At 29.9% G+C, this 23,419-nt stretch overlaps 2 protein-coding genes across 2 annotated transcripts in view; both read right to left on the bottom strand.

Annotated features, from left to right (window-relative positions):
• LOC118737668 (UPF0565 protein C2orf69 homolog) overlaps positions 1-23,419 on the bottom strand; it is a 579,466-nt gene that overhangs the window by 481,769 nt on the left and 74,278 nt on the right. The gene's annotated exons all lie outside the window — the stretch shown is intronic.
• Positions 18,974-19,562, bottom strand: LOC118737671 (sex determination protein fruitless-like). Its single transcript, XM_036468353.1, has one exon. The coding sequence runs from the start codon at positions 19,515-19,517 to the stop codon at positions 19,344-19,346; it is 174 nt and encodes a 57-aa protein (XP_036324246.1). The 5' UTR covers positions 19,518-19,562; the 3' UTR covers positions 18,974-19,343.

The raw sequence follows: 23,419 nt of genomic DNA, 5'->3' as shown, positions 1-23,419 counted from the left end.
AAAAAAAAAACAAATTCTGCAAATGTTTACTCAAATAATTATAATTCAGATTTTATTAGCTTACATTTCAGAATTTATACACAACCATGCTTGGGCTAACGATTTTGCTTTCTTCTCTTCTCAGAACAGTTTCAATTTTTTTGATTTTCGAAAATTTAACTTTTTCGTCTTTAAAATTTTTTTTCTGCGTAATTTTGCAGAACTTTCTTTTTCCTTTTCAGGAACTCTAGAACTAGTGAAGAGCTACTCAGAACTGTTTTAATTAAATGTTATTATATTCTTTATTTAACTGTTTTCGAGTTTAAAATTAAATGATTTTTTTTCGGCGAAATTTCGCGGAACTTTCTTTTTCCTCCTCTGCAACTCTAGAACTTTTGAAAAGCTACTCAGAAGAGTTGAGTTTTTACTTTTTCCAAAAATTTCGAGTTTTTTGAAATAAATGTTTTTTTTCGGCGTACTATTGCAGAACTTCCTTTTTTCTTCTCAGGAACTCTGGGACTACTAAAGAGCTACTAAGAAAAGTTTAAGTTTTTATTTTTTTCAAAAATTTGACTTTTTCGACTTTTTTGAAAAAAAAAAATATTTTTTTTCGGCGGAATTTTGCAGAACTCTCTTTTTTTCTTCTCAGCAACTGCTACTCAGAATAGTTTTCATTTTTATTTTGTTAAAAAATTTTACTTTTTTGAGTTTTTTGAAAAAACTGTTTTTTTTTGCCTAATTTTCCTTTCAGGAACTCTAGAACTATTAAAGAGCTGCTCAGAACAGATTCACTTTTTATTATTTCAAAAATTTAATTTTCGACTTTTTTGGAAAATTTTCTTTTTCCTTCTCAGGAAGTCTAGAACTATTGAAAAGCCTTTTTGCCACATGTCGTCACTTTTATAGACTAGCTCATATGTATATGCATTAAGGTGGTCCAAAATTACATGCGAAAAAGTAAAGTCGGAATTTGTTTACTCTCATCCCCTAGGATTATTCTATATCGAAAAAATATATATCTTGAAATCAAAAAATCGTCGGAGAAAATACTTATCATGAAAAGGGTATAGAATTCTTGAAAATCAATATTTTTCGATCGGAAAACTATGCCCATCTTCAGGAGCTTCCTAATAATAATTCCCCATGATTTATTTAACTCTGTTTTTAGTAATTATATTTTATAGGTCCGCTAAAACTTCCAAAAATGTCAGAAAATGCAATGGAGGGATAAATAAAGAATATTTGGTATTGAAAAATGGTTAAATAAAAAATTCGGTATTGATATTTTACGTCCCCTGAAGAGTAAAAAATTTTCAATAGAAAAATATTGGTTTTCAAGAATTCTATACCATTTCTAAGATAAGTTGATTTTCCCCCATATAAAATACATAGGCAACTTTGAGCGACCTCCACATGTATTTTGATTTCAAAATAAAAAATAGGGGTACATATATTTTTTGTTTGATATAGAACAATCTTGGGTGGTGGCAGCGTTTAAATTCCGACTTTTCTTATTTTGGACCACCCTTATGTGCATACATGCCGTTGGCTTAATATAGAAAGGCTCACACCGTCGCTGAAATACAAAAAAGCCGTCCTTTCTATATTAAGGTGACCATATGTGGATATATGTATTTGCGTATATGTTCGTTTCCGTATATTTATTTTGAAGCAGTTGGATATTTTCACTGATTTTTTATGGAAACATTACAAAATAATAAGCAACGCAAAATAACAACTGGACGAAGTGTAAAGTTGTTGGCAGTTTTAGTATGTATGATACCACTTGTTATGATAAAGTGTTGCTTCGATGTATGCAAATAAGTGGTGAAATTGTTTGTTCCAGCGAATTTTCATGGCGGCTGAAAACGACTAGACTATTTTATTGTTTGTGTATGCATGCAACAGCAAAGGATGTTGTTGGACAAAATTCGATATACATACATACATAAATAGCATACACAAGTTGCAAGTGCTAAACGGATTTTAGTATATGTACTATAGTAACTCTGAGTGAACGCCGAATACATTAGTAGTAGTACTTTTGCAAGTAATTGCTTTTTGAGTTACAGAATAACCAACATAAGAAGGTCAATTAAACACGTTTAGGGGCCTCTTCTTTAATGCCAGATTAGAGGTAAATTAGCGTTAAATATTTGGTTATGGTTATGGCGAAAAACCAAAATTCAATAGACACCCACAGTTATGGTTATGGTTATGACAAATACACCCGAAACATATATACATATATGAGCCATTCTTTTTTAAGTCGGACGAATTTCGTAAAAAAAAAAAATATTCATGTCTCCGATTCACTTCAAATTTCGTTTTATGCGTTCTATACATGAAATAAGCTAACGCATATTCGAGGATTTTATTTTCATCGGAGAATTTTCTGTAAAAGTTCTTCTTCAAGTCGTTATACTACTCATCGCAGAGACTTCACCTTAACGTCGTTTCAAATACCAAACCACTTGTGATCTTTCATGTGTGTTCAAACTGTCTGAGTGTGAGTGAAACCGGACATACAAAATAGCATATGTCGAGAAAACATATTTTACCGTCAAAGAGAAAAATTTTGCAATTCGAAAAAATGCTAGATTATTTTATCGCTATTGACAACCTTTAAAAATGTTGCTGATTACAACAACTGCTTGTTTTAATTTAAATAACATTTTTTGCTCTGACGGTAGAGAGGTCGGTAGACTTAAGTTGTTTTGTCAAATGTCCACCGATATGTATGTATGTACAAGAGAATGTTTGTATGTGTAGGTTTGAACCATGCACACGTGTCAAAAACAATAAATAGTAAAATGACTTTGAGCGTTTTGTCCAAGCGAAAAGGCAAATATGAAACTGTCAAAGGTGAGATTTTATATTAAAATTGTAAATGTATATATTTCGTTGAGTAACAGCATAAAAGCATAGCTATGTGTGGGCGTAACTAAATAGGTAAACACACATGTGTTAATTAAAATTCTCATATTATAGCTGCATCTCAAATGTACTATCTGCATATGTTTACAATTGCAGACAACAAAAAAAATGTAAACAATGTGAAATTTCTACTGGCAAAAGCTTTGGTAAAATTTAAGTAAATACATAAATGCACAACAATGTAAATTCATCAAATTGGGCTTAAAAGGTGTTTTTAAGTTAAATTTGATGTTTAAAATTTTCTTCAAATCACACCTATTATTTAAGAAAAAAGGAGTAAATGGTGTTTGCTTGGTTTAATAATTTTAAATATTTTACGATATGTCTCAATAGAAGTTGCCTCAGATTATGTTTACCGCAAAAGCCATTAGGGCGGTCCAAAAAAAGTTAAGTTGGAGTTTTAATGCTCTAACCCCCTAGGATTGTTCTATAGCGAAAAAAGTAAAAGTTAGAGACTATTTTAAAATTTAAAGGATGCTTTATTTTGCTGGTCGATTTCATAAAGCAACCTTAAAGATAAAGGTACCCATAAAGATTCTTTAGTTGAATACCCAAAATGGGAATTTAAATGACATAAAGGTCCCTTTTGTAAGAAAAAAGTATGTAATTTTCGTAGCATAATTACATATTTACGACAATCAGCTGATGCCATTTTGCCGAGATCAGCATTGCCAAATTTGTTATTTTCATTTAAATTAGCCTTTTGTTATTATTCAATTGCCATTTTATGTATTATGGAACCACTTACTTTTTTAGAGTACATTTAAATGACACTTTAACTAAAAGGAAACTTTTGCATAAGGAACATTAAGTGTTTCATTATGAAATTTGGTCGTAGTAAACTTTTGGTAAGTTTGATTAAAAATGGATCAATTTCGGTCTACCTCACAGTTTCGCAGCAGCTGAGCGCAAATTTTTTGATTTAGCATTAGTAAAAACGAAATTAAGAAATAAATTATAATTTAAAACTTTAAATGGTTCAACGTTAATAATATACGATTTTAATGCACTTTGGATATTATATAAAAAAAGTCGTTATAAAACTCAATTTCCCGGTGTAATAAAAATTGGTAAATTTTTTACCATTTCGTTCATTTTTGGGTCGAAAAATAAATTGGAAATGGCAACCGTGGATGCCACCCATTACATATATGCAGTGGTCGAAAAAATCAAAGCCTCACCATATTTTAATAAGCTTTAACTATTTAATTATATTTTTTGTTATTTAAGTTTGTTTTTTTTTTGTTTATATAAAAATGTGTGAAGTATTAAAAAAAATCAACAAATTTTCATACAATGTTCTAGATTATTAATTAGATTTCTTAGAAAGATTTTGAGTATGCAGTTTTGTAAGTCACAGTTATTTTTTTTTGTAATATTTAGCCATCTACTAGAATTCAATGGGCTAAAAAACTGCATACTTAGAATCTGTCTAGGAAATCTAATAAAAATAGCTAGAAAGTTTAACGAAAAATTGTTGATTTTTTTTTTTAAATATTGCACAAAATTTAAAACTTGGATTTACACGTGTTTTGTTAAAGAATGAACTATGTTTTTGTATAAGAAGTAACAAAACTTGAATAACAAAAAATTAATATGTTAAAACCTGTCAAATTTTAATTTCACATGGTTTTACTTGAAATTCAAATAAAGCGAAAATTCATCTGTTTACATAAAACATAACATAGACATTTTTAGTTAAATTTTTAATTGAGATTCGCTGCAAATGACATTTCCTAAATGCTTACATATGCAATTATAACTTTTGTGGTTTGAACTACTCACAATTTCAAAAGTCAAATAAATAAACGAAGTAAGAAAAATATAATACCTGAATACGTATACATATATGTGTATATATTTTTTAAGAATAAGAAAATTTCCTTGGAATACTGCCCACACACATACACAAATGCAAGAAATAATTTTTGAAAAAGTCAAATCCCATAAAACTGTCGCTTGAGATTGTTTATCTCTCGCTTCAAATTGGCAAAAATTGCCCTTATAAATAATTAATTCTTCTTGCAAGTAATCACGCACAAATCAGCTACGTTCGGCTTAAATAGATGGACATATGCATACATGTGCGAGTGTTTAATTGAAAGTATATGTGTACATGTGTGTGATATGTACATATAACTCGTAACGTATTTATCACTTATATTACATAAATTGTGTCCTTTTCTTTAGCTTGAAAGATTCGGTGTGAAATTGTTTTTAATTTGATTCCTTTCTTAACACTTTTTGGTATAGCACCACAGATAGCCGCAGGGAAAGCAAGTGGATATATTTATTTATTTATGTTCTTGTTATGATTACAATAAATTAAATATTTATCTAAACTTTTACACATTTCTATTTAATGTTTTGCAATAAATGTTTCCATTGTTTATCTACTGGCAAGTGAGCATCGCTGCCTAAAATAAATGTACATGTAGTATGTATGTATGTATGCATAGATATTGTTCTCGACTCGTTTGCTTTCAGAGGCGCCGCAAGCTGTTTGAGTGCTTCTTGAAAATTGTCCAAACCTCACATTGCTCATACGCCCGGGCTACCTTGAATCGCAGAGAAAATACTAATTTCTTGGCACTATGCCGTAAATTATTTACCGGAAACATATGTGAGTGTCTTTTCGGGGAACAATAATGCAACACTTACTGCTTTTAGTTGAAATTTATTGCATCTCATTAAATTATTGGCTTCAAATGTCTAATCGTTTGGCTGTATAGCTCTTTGTCATTACGAATAATTGCCCAATAAATCAGTTTAACTTGGCATTCATAGTTTCAAATATGTTATACACTAATTTACATTTGATTTTTATTTTATGCTTTCACTTCTTCGATGGATTTATTGCTGCAAATTAGGCTTCCCACTACCGGCAGCTAAATTATGCATTTCGCAAAATACTGCCAATTCATAAAATTTGTTTTTAACATTTGCCTACACAAAATATTTCAATATTATTTTTTTTCATAGAAAAATTTGCTAGTGTACTTATGTAAGTGCCCTAAAGTGATGGTGGTTTGTGTCTAGGAGGTTATTATTAAATGCCTATGTGTAAACTTTTCGCCAAGAATATTTTAAATTTATTAAATTATTGACTACCGTTTGTTAATAGTGCAACAGGAAAACACATCCATAGATACTACTAATTCCAAATTGACTTCCATTGCACAGTAGGTGAAATAATCACTTTTTCTGTGCGTAATTAAAAAGGGTTTCAAATCATACCATTATGAACCAAAAACCTTAAAAATAGGATAAGTCGACTAACTCTAGAAAATTAACCCATTCGAGACCAACGACTTTTATTAACCCTTTCTCGACCTATAAAGCCACGAAATACATATTTACTGCATTACTTAGTCGTGCATTGAAAACTGATTCGCTTCTTCAAGGCAGAAATTTCGTTAGCTATTTTCTAAATAATCACGCAAAGTCTATTTTGAGAAAACCGTCAATATATAGGGCACCGATATTTTCTATATCTCCTACAGTTTGTGTACGCAGCTAAAACCATGAAATTGTGTAACTGCTTTCGTATAGATCATACAAGGCATACCGTGAAAATCATTTATATCGGTGATTTTGTATGGTATACATATCTTCCATAGCTCTGATTAGTGAAGCAAAATTTTACGATGCTCATGAAATGTATGAAGCCTTCCACATAGCCGAAGAAAGCACTGTTTACATATTTGTAAACTAATGAACTACTTCAATTAAAAGAGCTGGCTCTAGTTCCAAAGCTCCTCAAGCCTAGTATGAAATATCACTTGTGTAGGAGTGACCAGTTATTCATATCTGTCTATAGCGGCGATTCCCAAAGTAGTCCAGGTGGACAGTCAGGGGTCCACCGCAGACTTGACGGCAGTCTACGTTGGCGTGAAAAAAATATAGAGATGTAAGTGGAGATCCACGAAAGTTTATCTGGCTTTGATAGTAAAGAATAAATATATTTTCTTGGCCTTACCAACCAATGTAGGCAGATAATACGCTGCTAAAAAAATTAAGAGAGGAAAAAAATTCATGTAACACTGACGGATAACGCTAAAAAATATTTTGCAAATTTGATTTTTTTTTTGTCTACGGGGTTGAAAAAAACTTGTTGTTAGGCTGGCATATGGACCAGATAGGCCCTATATTCATCTTTAATTTCAGTTTTTTAAAACCTCCCTTAATTTTTTTAGTAGTGTATTTTAAGACAGAGACTTAAAAAATTTATCACTGGGGAATAAAATTTCTATCTTTCTCCTCACTAGAATTCGATTCAAAAGCAATTAATTTTAATTTACTCATTTGTGAGTTAAAAACGAAAGAGCGTGGATAAGCTAAATTTTTCTTTAATGTAACACAGTTTTTTCGCCTCTATATTTACTTATTATGCGTACTTCGCATAACTTCGCACAACTTCGCATGAACTTAAAACTGTAATTTCGTATGTACTTTGTATATAGTTTGTATTTATTCCATTACCCATAAATTAGCAGAACTTTTAAAAACTTAGCGATCTGTTGAGTTTTGATTTCGCTTCACATTTTCTTAAGTTACATTTCTATTGCACTGGTACAAATGGTTGTGAGAAGTTATGCGAAGTATGCATAATCAGACCTTTATCTAGATTTCATCACTTAATAATTTTAGTCGTTGATAGACTCATTAAAGCAGCAGGGAGCACTCATTGAGAAATCATTTTATTTATGCTCTAAATTTGATGCGCTTTTTATAAATTTATAAATTGATAGCTTTTTATAAATTTTATCTTTTCTCTATTGTCAATTTATGGAATTTTGTTTCAAGTTTTGTGTGTTTAAAATGTGAGTGATAAATATTTTTCGCTTCACTTTAAAACTCGGATCGATGAAAAATAATGATACCATCGATACGAATAAATACTTTTAAATACATATACTCCTCATGAAAATTTATGAGTGAGTTAAATAAGTGAGGAGCTCATAGTGAAGAAAACGCAAATAACGCTCGCGCATGGAGTTTCTGAAGTCAGAGCGCTCTTTAAAAATACAATCCCTCAGAGCGAGAGCGTATTTTGATGGCTTTGCGACGGTATTCCTTGTAAAAGCTTGCATATTCATTCCATTTTCCGCTCTAATCTTCACATTTTTTTTGCGAATTTTGGGTATAAATAAAATATTGAAAATGGTCCACGAGCAAAAAAGTGTGGGAATGTCTGGTCTATAGCTAGTTTCTATGCATGCAGCTATCAACTGTTGGATATACCATGTAATGATGTGCTTACTTTCTCATCTACAGTATGCATTTATTTATGTACGTAGATAAATATGTGTAAATAAGTACACATACCTTTCTATAAATAACATACTTGATAGTGATATGTATTACGTATTTTATAATTTTGTTGGTTAAATATAAATCAGGAATTAAACTAGTAAAATAGCAGCCCCAAATTTCTTTTCTCGTTAAATAAACTTGCGCTTCTCTTTTCATTACACTTAAAACCTATTAATCAAACTAAACTAACCTGGGTAAGTCTATCAAATCGTCTGCACAAGTTCTTAGCAGGAAATTGAACCGTATACCGTATAAAAAATAAAACATTATTATAGCATCCTTTCTTCAATGTATCGTGTAGCAGAACAGAAGAAATACTTTATTAAAATGAATACTTTTTCCGCTTTTCCGGATACTTCTTGAATGACTAAACAAAGCGACTCGCGTATCTCCTCTTGTAAGCAATCAGGAGCCTGTACATATAGTACTATATCTATTCCCACTATAATGTCAACTTTTCTGATCTCACACGAAATATGAACGCTAAAGAATACCTTAGAATTATTTAAAAAATCTATATTGAAAATTTCCAACAAGAAGCTAACCGCTAAGGTGCAGAAAGCGCATAAAAAAATATACATATAAATAGCTGTGACACTAAAATTTGTTTCTTTGAGTTTATTTCGAATTATATTTTAAAAGAATGCCTATATGTATATTAGAGACTTTTTTAAGGATTTTGTGCAATGTTATCAACTGAGAATTGGCAGGAGACTGCCACGCTTAGCTTAAACTTTTTCAAGTCCCCTATAAATTATACAAACGTAGACTAAAATATATGTATATATGTATGAGTGTATATTAAGCGTAGGTATATGTATGTATGCAGTTTGAAATAACTTCCATTCATTCATACATATTTAATTTAGATGTTCAGCTAGCTCTAATCATTCCTTTATTCTATATAATGCAGGGGTGGGTAGCTAAATTTAAGTAGCATAAGTATTTAGATATATGTATATGTATTAGTTTTATTTGTACCGCTAAATGTAAAGTTATTTATGTAGATTCAACAACAGACTTACCGAAGGCGCCACACAGTACATGATTGACTCGAATGGTTTGTTGATTGGAACGCATTATTGTTTTGATTTTCTTCAATTTAATACATTCGTATAAACAGATATATCTCAGCAAATGGTTTTGATATATCAAATTTCATTTGAATTTAAAAGTTTGTATAGTTTTAGTGAGCATTAAAATATTTGATTATATTGAGTTGATTTTTAATATATGTAATTTGAATTTAAAAGATTTTAGTTTTTCTAATTTTAGCACATAACGATATTTCATACTCGCACTGGCGTATTATGCAAAATTTTTGGTTGGTAATTTTTTATGATTATTCTATTTTATAGATATTTAGTATTTTAGTAAGTAAATGTAAGCTTTGTTTTGTTTACTTGTTTTTTTACAAGTTTTTTTGTAAGTAAGTATGTTATATGCATAAGTATATTTTGCCGATAATCTATATATGTAAATACTAATAAGTTTATATAGTTATTCATTTAAAATATGCACCTAGCTTCGAAGACTTGTTTTAGTAATAATGTATACATTTTAGTTAACTTTCTAATAGTTTTGGTTAATATCTCAGTAATAAATATATCTGAATTTCTATTATGTTTATTTATGTTCCTAATTTTACTTAATATATGCACATATGTACATATATTTGCTTGCACAAATATACATACATACATATGCACTATTTAACGTTGGTGTTTCCGTTACATTGATAGCTAACGCTATATTCACAAATAATTTTTTTTTTCATAATTTCACTGTAGATTTCACAAATCCATTCTTCCGAGATTATGCATGGAAAGTAGAACCGACAAGGTTTTCAGGATAAAACAAAGGAAAATTAGATTATTTCCGAGGTGGTTCCTACGCTAAGGATTAGCTTTCTCTGCATTAACTTAAATGTTATCGTTTTATCTAAATTTATTTTATTTTGTCGTATACCACTTTACATACTAATGAATGCTTAAACCCTACACTCAATAGTTGAAATCGTATGTATGTATGTATGCTCAATAGCTTTTTAACTATCCAAGTATGCAGCAACTGGAGTTCATCGTTTAGTATTTTGACATTTTGTACTCTCGGTTGTAGTAGATATTTTACAAAATTATTTCATTTGGCCTTATTCTACGAAATGGGAAGAAACGGGAAAAAATCTTACGATTTACTATGTGTTTCTATGTAGTAATATAAAAAATTTGAGTTTTGACTTAAAATGTTTAATATGCAGCTTTGGTTATTAGGCAGTTAATCTGATACAGTATTTTTCATTTTATAAGCCTCAAGACAAAAGCAAGTTTGTATATTTCAGTATTTTTTATTTAAATTTTCTAAGCACCACTACTTCGTATACATAGTTATATATATATTTGGAAGTTCTTTATGTTAATTGCTAAGATGCATACGGTTTTAAAAACTATTTGATTAATTTTATTTATGCATATTTATAAAATTTGTTACCACTTTTTATTTTTGAAATTCCTACTATCTAAACGTAGTTAGCATATGCTTGAACTTGTCTATTCTCTATTTTTATATAAATACATACTTATGCAATTATTTGGCTAGTCATTTTATTGTAACTATTTATTTGCTAATTAATTGCATGCTCTGGAATGTTTTTAAAGATCGTCTCTGAGACAACGCCTTCATTGTAGCAATAAAGCAAAAGCATTCGAAATTGAAGCAAGTATCTAACCAAGCATCCGGACATTATCAAGACTCTTCTAATATCTTTTGTAGCTCACTCTCCCTTTTTGCAATCTTTAAAATCCAGAAAAGGGGTGAATTAAGAAAGATCAGCCAGAAAAACTAAGAAAAGAGTTGAATTGCGTCAACGAAGTATGTTTCTCTCAACATATGATTTGTTTTCAGTTACATAATTTATTTATAGTTTTCAAATCTTGTGTTGAGAGAAATACACTAGGCGACAAATGAAAGTGTAGACCTTGTTCTAATATAATATTTACAATTATTTTCATGAAATTTTGTTTGCATTAATTACTTAGAAAAATATAATTCATTCTATAATATAAACCATATAAATTAAAGATTCACAATTTATATAAATTTCACAAAAATTCAAAAAACTTTCATCAAAATTTTAAACTTTTTATTCTAAGAAATTACGCAGTTTGAATAACAATGGTTTCCCGCATTTGTTTCATAAGGAATTCGTGCCTGGAAACCAGTGCAAAAATCCGTCACCAAAAAAAAAAATTCTCACAAATCAACGTGATTATTTAGCCGCTTGAAACTTGCACCTCATTCAATTTAAATTGAATGGGCTACAAAACTGCATACCAGAAAAATTTCTAGAAATTCTGAACAAAAAGTTGGAAATTTTGATGAACCTTTATATAAAGTTTGAAACTTTGGTTTATGTGTATGGTTTATATTATAGAATGAACTAGTTCTTACTAAATAGTTAAAGCAAAAAATTTTTAATGAAAAAAACCGTGAACGTTATATTAGAACAAGTTGTTCACTTTCATTTGTTGCCTAGTGAATATTAATATTTAAGTTATGAGAGAGTTTATATGTATGTACTTATTTGGGCACGGGTATAAACATATTTTAAAATCGAAATACAACATAGAGAAGTTGACTGAATATTTTTGACTTTGTCATTAAGGAAGTGATGCCTACAAGGGCGAGTTTTTGGGAACTTTTCAATGAAATAAAAATAACTACGTACTTTACATAAGAGCATCCACAAAGAGATATAGTATACAGTAGGGGTCATCTCATTATCACCCCAATTTCTATTGCTTACCAGTTATGTTAATTTTTTTATTTTTAAAAATTTTCAATTAAAGCAAAATTATTCTCTAACAAAAATCAGATTTATTTATTTATTTATTTATTAAACCAAGTTGGAGAAAACTAAAAAAAAAAATCAACAAATTTTCATCAAAATTTTAAACTATTTTTTCAGAAGCGCTAGAATTTTTTTGAGCATACAGTTTTATAGTCCATTAAATTTAAATCCAGTAGTGTGCAAATTTCAAGTTGATTTTTTAGATTCTTTTTTGTCGTAGGTGTTTCGGTTTTCTTCCATACAAATATAAATTGCCTTTACCCCAGATACCAAAAAAATTAACGGTACTTAAACTTGCACATTATTACAGTAAAATCTAATGGGCTATAAAACCGTATGTATACTCAAAAAAAAAAATCTAACACTTCTGAGAAAAAAGTATGAAATTTGAGTGAAAATTTTGATACTGTATGTCACCTTTATTTTCGACAACATGAATTTTCGACTTGGCCGCGGAGCTTTTAGATGCAAAATAAAAACAACAACAACTAGAAGCTAGCTAGTTTTTACAAGCTTTTATTTAACTCTCAATGTATGTAGTATGTTTGTTAGGGGAAAATCTTGCCATCAATTTTTTACCAACTTCCGGATGACCTAGAGACTTGAAACTTCACAGTTGGCTCAGCAGCCGATGACAATGCAATATGAAAAATGAATACGATAGGTGGCGCAGAAGTCGAGGTATTTGAAAAGTGCGTATGTGTAATCCGATTTGGTTGATATTTAGAACGTATATTAATTAAAGGAAAAGGAATAAATTGTGCCGATAGATGGCGCAGGAGTCGAGATATTTGGTAAACCAGTATTTGCGGTTCGAATACGTTCATATTTATAAAGCTTGTTTTAAGTTTATTTTTATATTATTAACTTGTTTTCTCTTTTTAAGTAACTTTATAAACAAATACAACCAATAAATTATTTTTTAATTTTTATTGTCTTGTGATTATTCTATGATTAATTAATCGATTGAAATTATTTTTCTGCCATCCCTAGCTATAACTTGAACTTCTTGGGCTTTGACGTATTTCCCTATTTAAAAAAATAAAAAATAAAATAAAATAGTATTTTCTTAAAGTCAAATATATGTTTCCTGCTGGTTTGTATACACAATTTGGCTTATGCGAAACGAATAGGTTAGGTAAAAGTGTCCTAATGGAGCAGGATAAATTGTGATAAACATATTGATATGGTATGGTTGGGGTTTTCGCTGTTTCCACCTTTTTAGTAATGACGAATTTCCACTGCTTAATGACGGCTACTCGTTGTCATTTAATGCCTAGCGGAAATACTGCATAATATGCTGTAGGAATTTCTGTACGATTAAACCAATAAACCTATACCTTTCTACTTAAATTTATATTTTGGGGACGTTTTTATTGAGTGGCATAATTGAAGATATTCTTATGTACATTTTCCCCGGCATATTCCTTTCCATGGATCGAAATATTAATTCTTAACTCTATAAAAGCAGAGTTACAGCCATTCCTAAATTGGAGCCCTAAGCGTTGCGTTTTCTAACGACAACGAGTGGCAGCGCAAGCCACGTTTTCTTATCTTTTTTAACCGACTTCAAAAAAAGAAGGAGGTTATCTGTTCGTCGGAATAATTTTTATTTTATTTTTTTATTTTTTTTTTATGTATGTTACCGCATAACTTTGGACCACGTCAACCGATTTCGATAATTCTGAAATGAGAAATGAGAATAAAAACTAACAAGTAATTTTTAGCAAAAAAAAAACCGACTTCAACTCTCATATAAAAAAAAATATATATATATATATATCTCATGATCCACTGATCGGATCTTAACCAGATTAGTATGGGAGACACTACCGATTCAAAAAGAATTATCGAAATCGGTTGACATGGTCCAAAGTTATGCGGTAACATACATAAAAAAAATAAAAATAAAATAAAAAAATATTCCGACGAATTGAAAACCTCCGCCTTTTATATTCTGTGTACATGTTTCTATGCTGCCGTGTTTGTACGAAAAATTATCTCTTATTAAATTAATACGAAAATTAAGAACGAAAAATTACACTGAAGATGGCACAACGCCGAAACCGGTTTGTCCTCAAACCAAATTTGACAAGGGATGACGGAAAATCGGTCCAGCGGGATTTAATCGGTACAAATATGAAAAATTTAGACACTTACACGTCCCGACTTCTGAAAAATATTCAGCGGGAGAATTTTCTCAAAATCGGTACGAATGGTCACCGTAGGCAAGAGGATTTTTGAATTTTTTTTTTTGGCGTTTGATGATCGAATTTAGGAATGGCTGTAAACAGTATCTAGAAAATTCTACATTTCTACTCTATATTCTATATTTCTACACTAAGCCGTATTTGTATAGTTATAAAGATTGACTAAATACGTATATAGTGGTTATAGTTATTTACTTTAAGCACACTCCAAAAAAAACTTTAAATTTATGTAATTAAATATTTCTCTACAGCTTGTTAGAATATGAGCTTCTTTGATTACAATTATATAATCTGTAGTAATAGTAACTTTGACATTATGCATAGCTTACAATCTATTTAAAACCAAAATATCAGCCTAACTCGTAGGTACAATTATAAAAGAAATCTAAATGCAAATTTCTAGGCAGTTCAAAGTAACTAGCTGGCAAGATGTAAAATGGTTTAATTTTGCTTAGGAAACTATTGTATGTACATATATCGACAGCCAAATGTGAAGAACGACTTACATGATTTTTGTACATATACTTGCATACCAGACCGTACCACCGTTCGAGGAGGAAATAAAAAAAGTTCGCTGTACATCGCTAAGTCTTAAGTATTTTTGCAAGGCAATTACGAAAAAATTGTTTTTTTTTTTTTTGTTTGTTTGCCGAACTTGCCTTTTTACATTTTTCCGTGACACCTTCGTACATTCGGCAAGAAGTTTTTTTTTTTTAATTATTGCCCTGGAATAATCAAAATATTCCTTTATATAGCTTTAATTTATAATCATTAAGGTGGTAGGACCTAAGATTTGGTAGGTGGATTATCGAATGGGGTACTTGAAGTCAATTAATTTTAGAGCAAAAAACTTTTCTTCTCTGTTCGCAAAAAAAAAACCTTTCGAAATTACATACTTTGCAAACATACTGTACGCTGAGTGTACGCTTTGGGTACAGCCTGTTGCATATATGTATATGTATCATTACAATGGATTTGTTAGGATGATATGAGTATTCTTAATGACTCTTATAATTCGGTTTAATTTACGTAGGTTTGAATGTAGGTATGTATATATGAAATATCATAATTTCAGGTCCATCCCGATATAATATTTTATATTTGGATTACAAACTAGACATTTACGTATTTGTAATATTTTTAATGCTCTCAAAAGTGTTTAGAATAGATATGTATGTACATATGCATATATAATTACAAACATAAATACATACATATTTATGTATGTATATCTGTGGAGCAGTCCGTAGCATTACATATAAATACTTCTAATAACCTTAAGTATTTCATAGTCACTAAGAACTTTATATTCATTTGACAGAGTTTGTTAAACAATTAAATATATAAAAAAAAATGTACATATATACATCATTTACATACAGTCCATATATGCGTATTTATGTATATCCATGAATGCACTAGATTTTATTTCTACTCGAAAATTTTCTTAACTGCCGGCACACAAAAAAAAAGTGGTGTGTGCTTTATATTTATTATGCAAATACATATAAATGTATATATAACACATACGTAAATAAGGAAGCGTTTAGATGGTTAACTTGCTTATTTTTTAAATTGCTAGAAGTTTTTCAACAAGCTCTTTAGCTTTTAATTATACTGATCTTAAGCAAGGGAAAACTCGTTCGCACAGCTTACCTAACGTTTAATTGGCATTTTTCTTACAGCTCTCTTATTATTGCGTAGTAAACTATTAAGTTTTTTTTTTTTGAATTATTTAAGTGAGTATTTGAATGGAATAAATTTGCATAGTTTTTAATATATGATTGTTTGCTTAATTTAAAAAAGTTATTTACTGCGTTTAAATATATTTCTAATAATCATAGCAATAATTGGTGCTTTAAACAAATCTTTATTTCCTTCAACATATGCCGACATTTATTATTTCGTATTTAAATTCAGAAGCTAATCATATAAATATGTGGACATGCGTATATTGGCCCGTGGGTCAAAATAAAGCCGACTCTAAAGCCAACTCCCGCCTTTTTAAACAATTTTCAATATGATGTCTGTCCAAAAAGCATTAAATGACTTGAGGGTCGACTTTATTTGGCTATAACTACGGTCATTAAGTTGTAAATGAATTAGAATTTTTTTCGGTAACTTTAGATAAAAAAAAAAAATATTTCTAATGGAAGCCAAAAAGAAAATTTCTGCCGACATTAAGCAGCGGATGTCGCATAAAATTTCTATTTTTGTTATTTTTAAATATTATTTACGAATGTTATAATATCTCAGCAATCCAGGGCGCTCATCTTTTCGCTAAGATAAGTTAAAGGCAATGGGGAATATTCATAATCAAAATAAAGTCGTCTCTAAAGTAAAAAGCTACAACTAAGGCTAAAAACATAGTGAAGCGGCGAGCAAAGAGCGTCGATCTCAAACGCATATGTCACAATGGGAGAGCGCATAGTGAAAAGAGCAACGCGTATTTACACGTTTGTAATTGAAGCTTTGCTCGATGCTAGCTCTTCGCTTTGTTTTGACCCTTACCTGCGAGTAGACAATGAATATGCCCTAATTACTTTATTTTTCGAGGCAAGTGTTTGAAACGAAGGAAAACAAAGAGCCTTAAAATACTTAACTCAACTTAGGTTGCTTTTGACAGTTTTCATTGCCTGTGACGCAGCTGTTTAGATGAAGAGAAAATCGGAAGTATATGATCACTTTCTCTGCTACTGCACCGGAATTGGTGAAACACAGGCTGTGTGTGTGTTATTTTACCAACTCATTTATTTTATTTAATACAATATATCTATAATTTCGCAAAAATTTCTTTCTGACGACTTAACTGTCATCACTGATGTAAATTTTAACATTTTGTAATTCATTAACAAATCTTTTGACAAGCGATATACAAGGTCAGCATTAAAATCATCGATGACATTTAAGTCTTATGTGGATTTTTTTATCAGAATTTCAGAATACTTATATATGCAAATCACAACAACCTCAGCCGAAATAGATTTTAACCTGGTTAAGCAGGAATGGCCACAACAAGCCACCTTTTCGAATTATAAGTACTAGTATCATCATTTTTCTGAAGAGTTCAAGAAAACGATAGCGCTGCTGGAGTAAAATATTGTACATTAGACTGCAACACTCCCCATACAAAAAAAAAACGGTACTGTTTTTCCACTGGAATTATAAAATCCATTGTATTTTAAGACTTTCGCCTAAATATATCGCAAAAATATTAAGATTTACGTAAGCTGGACCGATTTGAAAATACCTCCGAAAATTGAGTTTTTTATTAATAAAAAGGTTTTTTTTTTACTATTTAAAAAACTTACCTCAGATGCCTAAACATTTTAAGCTCAAAAAATTTGCATAAAAATATTTTAAACAATTTTTCTACGGAATCATAATAACGAGATTTTTGATGATTTTTTTTTTGAACTTTTTTCATTATTATGATTCCGTTGTTAAAATTTTAAAATATTTTTTATGTAGATTTTTGAAGCTTAAACTGTTTTGTCATCTGAGGGGATTTTTTCCAAAAAATCCTTTAAGAAACTATTTTTATTCATAAAAAACTCAATTTTTAAAGGTATTTTCAAACCGGTCTAGCTCACATAAATCTTAATATTTTTTCGAAATATTTTGGTGAAAGTCTTAAAATATAATGGATTTTATAATTCCAGTGGAAAAACAGTACCGAGTTTTTTTTTTGTATTTTTCCGAAATATTTTTGTAAAAGTCTTAGGGTATACCAGATTTTGTAATACCGCCGGAAAACCGCATTTTTTTGGTGATGCAGTATAATGTACACACATTATTTGAAATATTTAGATTTTATACATTTAAAATTTAGGCCAATTCATAAATACATTCCAAAGCATGACTGCGTTTAGTAGGACAACCCTAAGTTAAGTGTTTGCAAGATAGTAGTTTTCGAAGTATGCATATTCCTTTATATTTTGTAACGTTTTTACGTAAAAATATTTTTGTTTCTTATTTTAAGTTTTAGTAATCGAAAGTTATATTATGATAAGCTACTTGAAGCTTGTGTATAAATTTAATCATTTTTAAAGCAGAAAATACCAGTACACATTTTTTTCTACAGTCCATATTGTTTTAAATTTAGTATATATTATTTTATTTTACAGGTGTCGCACATAAAACTGAACACCGGTAGAAGTCCAATACCTAGAATAACTATATACAAGTACTCTATATACTCTAATGTATTACGCTATTTGTAAAATTGTGCGCCTACATAGATGCATGCAATTATTTACTTTAAATATTTAGTTTTAATATATACCTTAGCTTTAAGCTGGATAGTTAATATTTTTTTGTTTACTAGTTTTGAAGTATATATTGTAGTTCCATGCATATGTATGTATATAGCTTATGTAATAAATTTACAAGTGTGTATCTAGATATTGTTAATTTTTGAAGTTTCGATGAATACGAAACTATTTTAATCGCTTTTGTATGTATTTATTATTATTACATTTCTAGCATTTCTTTAATAATATTGAGTTAATATATGTATATGTATTTGTGTTTGTTTTACCAACCAAAATTTATGCTTGATTTTTTTCAATAACATGTATTTATGTAAATTTAAGTACGAGTATGTACATAAATACTAGGTATGCATTATTGTAAAATTTATAAAATTTTTATTAGAATTTACGTATACACAAGTTGCCTTCAGGTTACCAACCAAAGCAGTTTAAATTGCTTACTTTAAGAAGATGTCTCCTTTCAAAAATTTCCATTACCAAAAAATGCGGGACTAATTGGAAATCATTTACTAAACAATTAATTAATTTTTAAATTCGTCCAAAGAGGTTTTCGAGTAAAGGTTGATTGTGGTGCTCTCCATTCGATTTTGATTATCCAAATTTCACACTACATTTGGTATGTTGATTGAAGATATGCATTGGAGAATGTTGATGGTCACAAATATGTATGCATGGAAATTTGTGATCTTAGCAAGTCACCCAGATTTTCGGCTTATTTTTTATACATTTTTTTAAAATAATTTTTCCTGCTTTTGATTTTTTGCGCCGCTTGGCGAAACCTTACCTCGGCGGCGGCGGTGGTGGTGGTGGCACTTGCGATCGGCTCGATGTTTGCAAATCGAGCGCCGATGCATTGTTGATGGGACTGTTGACGCGTGGCGGAAGCAGCGATGTTGGTGGCGCACGCATTTGAGTGTAGGGGTTGTCGTAGAAACCTTGTGACATGGCTAACATTTTGAGCAACTAGTTTTTCTTTCGCAACAGCTGTTTGGTTGTAAGTTGATGGTCGTCTGCTGAAAAGAAAAAAGATTACTTTGTTTAAGTAAGAATTTTTCGCAGGGAAATATAAGGCATATGGTTGATATCCAGTTGTAATTACTAAATTATAAGTGCGTATAAATACTTATAGTTATTTCAAAGTGAGATGGTATAATTAGCTTAGTGCTTAATTCATTTATTAATTACTGCATACACTTATACAATAATAGCCACGAAAACAATTTCAGTTAAAAGTTTTTATTTTTATTTTTATTGAAGTGAAACTTCTTTAGCGGCGGTTGGTTGGTTAGAAGTAAATTGGCAAATTCAACGGAAATTTCACACGAAAATTGTGCAACGGAAATGGTTGGGGCTGAAACAAGTGCTTCTTGAGTGTATGCATATGGTATTAATTTAACAAAAATTCACTAATAAAAGGTTAGTGAATAATAGTTAGAAAAATAAGAATACAAGAATGAAAGTAAAGGGGAGTACATAGATAGATAAAGGAAAGGATAAAGGCAAAGGTAAAAATGAAAACAAAAACAAAAATGCGTAAATATAGAAGCAGAAATGAAGACCAAGGTAAATTTAAACACTTTGCTTATACATACATATATAAGGGCAAAGATGAAGAAAATGATAAACATAAAAGTAAAGACAAACAGGAGGATGAGGATACCGATAAAATTAAAGATGAAGATAGGGGAAGAAAGATTAAAATCAAGGTAATTAAAGAGGAAAGGATATAGCGATTGGTATTTTAGAGATTTTCGGGATTCTCGGGACTTATCGATAAAATAATCGATATTTTTATCGGTTTTGTTATCGATATTTTTATTCGTTTTTTATCGAAATTTTTATGGATATTGTTGTAGTTTTTCCTATTGATATTTTCGGAAATTATCGATATAATAATTGATTTTGTAATCGATATTTTTAACTATTTCGTTAGTGATATTTTTCATCAATTTTGTTACCGATATTTTTATCGATTTTGTTATCGATATTTATCGATTATTATCTATTTTGTTATCGATGTTTTTATCGATTCTGTTATCGATGTTTATCGATTTTCTTATTGATATTTGCCGATTTTGTTATCGGTATATATCGATTTTGTTATGGATATTTTAATCGATTTGGTTATCGATATTTTTTTATCGATTTTTTTATGAAAATTTGTATCGATTTGGTTATAGATATTTGTATCGATATTGTTATCGATATTTATGGATTTTTTTTATGGATATTTATCGATTCTGTTATCGATATACAATCGATTTTGTTGTGGATATTTTTATAGATATTTTTAAGGTATATTTTTATCAATTTTGTTGTGCACATTTTATCGAGTTTCTAATAGATTTTCCTACCAATATTATTATGGATTTTGCTATTGAAATTTTTATCGAATTTTTCATCGATTTTTTTATCAATATTTTTATCGGTTTTGTTATCGATATTTTATTGGATGTTACTATCGATTTTGTTATCGATAGAGCATAAAGATGAAATGAAGATAGACGAAAACAGGTAGGGATCTAGATAGAAAAAAGACAAAAAATATAACCTTAAGCAAAAGCAGATGAATGTATGTATGTACATATGTATGTATGTATATTGGTTATGAGACAAAATAAATATGTATGTAACGTAAGTTTCACTTCTCCAGTGTGGCCCAGGCGCACTTACTTTTTTTTTTTGTGTAGATAGGCTCCTTTGGGCCTAATGGCCTCATTTGTAAAATGAATTTGTTTAGTTTTCTTTTAATAAAACCATTTATTGTACCCATGTTTTATTTATGGCAAATAAACGAGGTTTGTTTTACAGTTTATTGTTTAATAAATCGTTATTTTTTACTTAGTAACTTTTAGGTACTTTTTTTTGCAAATTTTGGTCAGATTATTTTTTGTCGTGTGCCAACCGTGGTATCTACTTCTATCAACATTTAGTCCAGCCGAAAAAGGCGTTTCAAGTCGCTGAAACTTTTATGTTTATCAATTTATTGCTAAGCACGAACATTTTTATGACGCCAAACTCCGCTCAATGTAAATGTACACATACATATGTATGGGTGCGTTCAGAATTGCATGAAACCAAAGCATTAGCCTCTTTTGTTTCTAAACTATAATTGATGGAAATGTTAAAGATGCGCAACATTGGTTAAAAGCCGAATTGGAACTTAACTGCGTAAATAAGACAAATCCATCAATTATAGTTTAAAAATAAAAGAGACTGATGCTTTGACTTGATGCATTTCTGAACGCAACCTATGTACATATCTTTATTTTGCATCAGTAGTGAATTAAGCACACTAACTATTCATCACTATCTTGACGATGGATTACTTACTTAATCGCTATTTATTGCCAAATGCCCTCAATCCCTAATTCTGCGTCGAAAGGCAAATGCCATATCTAGCAAAAAAATTTGTAAGCTAGTAATTTACACAACGTAAATTTGAATCATATATACAAACATATAATACCTACATAGAATATGTGCATATTAATCGTAACTCTTGGATGCAATATTTATTGGTTACATATTTCACAACATTTTATCATTGTAAATTTATTATTGGCAAATTTCCACACTCTACCGCAGCATTACTTCCTTATCTTATCAGTCATAAATCAGTTATACTTATTTGCCGAATGTGGTCGCGCAGTGGCCAGTAGCCAGCGGCAGGTGCAATTCATGCGCCTATATCCATGTGTACGTACACATGTGTCCCCGCAAAGGACCATGCAGTAGCGAAACAATCGGCAATCATTGCACAACACTTTGCATATTTTATGGTCGAACAAAAAAACAAAAAAAAAACATTGCTGCTGCTCTTGTTATTTGTTAGAATAAATATGTAAAAGAGTGGGAAGCGAAAAGAACCATCGGCATATATAAATGTTTATATCAAATAATGGGTTATTTTTGTATATATGTATATCTATTTATGTATGTACGTATGCGTGTATGGTTTAGTGAATGTCTCATTTCATATTTGTAAATCACATTTCTAATACATGTAAATGTATGCATATTACATGTATAATTACTAGCAGTGAATTAAGCTTGTGTGCGTAACCCACCAACAAATTCCCCCAAGTGCAGATTTAAATAGAATCAGAGCTCGAAGATAACTGTGACAAACGAGAAATACAGCAGCGATCGGAGATTAACCGTAACATTTTCCACGTTGCTTTTATGGTTGCTCTCAGTGAGAAAAGTTAAACGCCACAGTATAAAAATTCTGCTCAGTCAGTGAGGAATATACATAAACGATACAAAAAAACTCCTACGCGTATATGCGGGGTAGTTCACTGACAAGTACACTTAAATACTTTAAAAGTTAAAGTACCTTTGGTTTTTAAATACCCACATATGTACTTAATATTTAGAAATACTTTAACACTAAATAAAAACCAGCTTTCTTAGATATTTATAAGTTGCTAAATATTTACTCAAGTAAAACAAAAAACTTGGCTATTTAGAAGTTGCTTAATACTAAATTAAATCATTTGTTAGTATTTAGGAGATGGTAAGTGCTTAAGTATTCAAGCGGGTTCAAAAATACTAAGGTATCTAGAATAATTCTCAAGACTAAAAGGCCTAGGAAAAGTAAAAGTAATCGTATAATTGTTGCTTTCAAATTTTACAAATTGACAATATATGTTAATTAGACTAAAGAAAAATCGGTACTATTTTTTATTGTAATTATAAAACCTTGTTTATCTTTGAAGAATTGCACCAAAATAATTCTGACAAATATTGGGATTTACCAGAGCTGGACCTATTTGAAAATACCTTCAAAAATTTAGTTCTTTTATGAATAATTCATAGTTTTGGCCCAGTTAAAAACCAGCATCAAAAATGGC

Source organism: Rhagoletis pomonella, unplaced genomic scaffold (genome assembly GCF_013731165.1).
Source record: "Rhagoletis pomonella isolate Grant_MI unplaced genomic scaffold, Rhpom_1.0 Rhpom_scaffold_00004, whole genome shotgun sequence".
In the NCBI taxonomy this organism is placed as follows: Eukaryota; Metazoa; Arthropoda; class Insecta; order Diptera; family Tephritidae; genus Rhagoletis; species Rhagoletis pomonella.
The sequence above is the reverse complement of the archived record's forward strand: the minus strand, read 5'-3'. Positions and strand labels throughout refer to the sequence as shown.

Bases quoted from the DNA above. Each gene is read 5' to 3' on its own strand.
- LOC118737671 (XM_036468353.1), bottom strand. From the start codon at position 19,517: ATGTTAGCCATGTCACAAGGTTTCTACGACAACCCCTACACTCAAATG.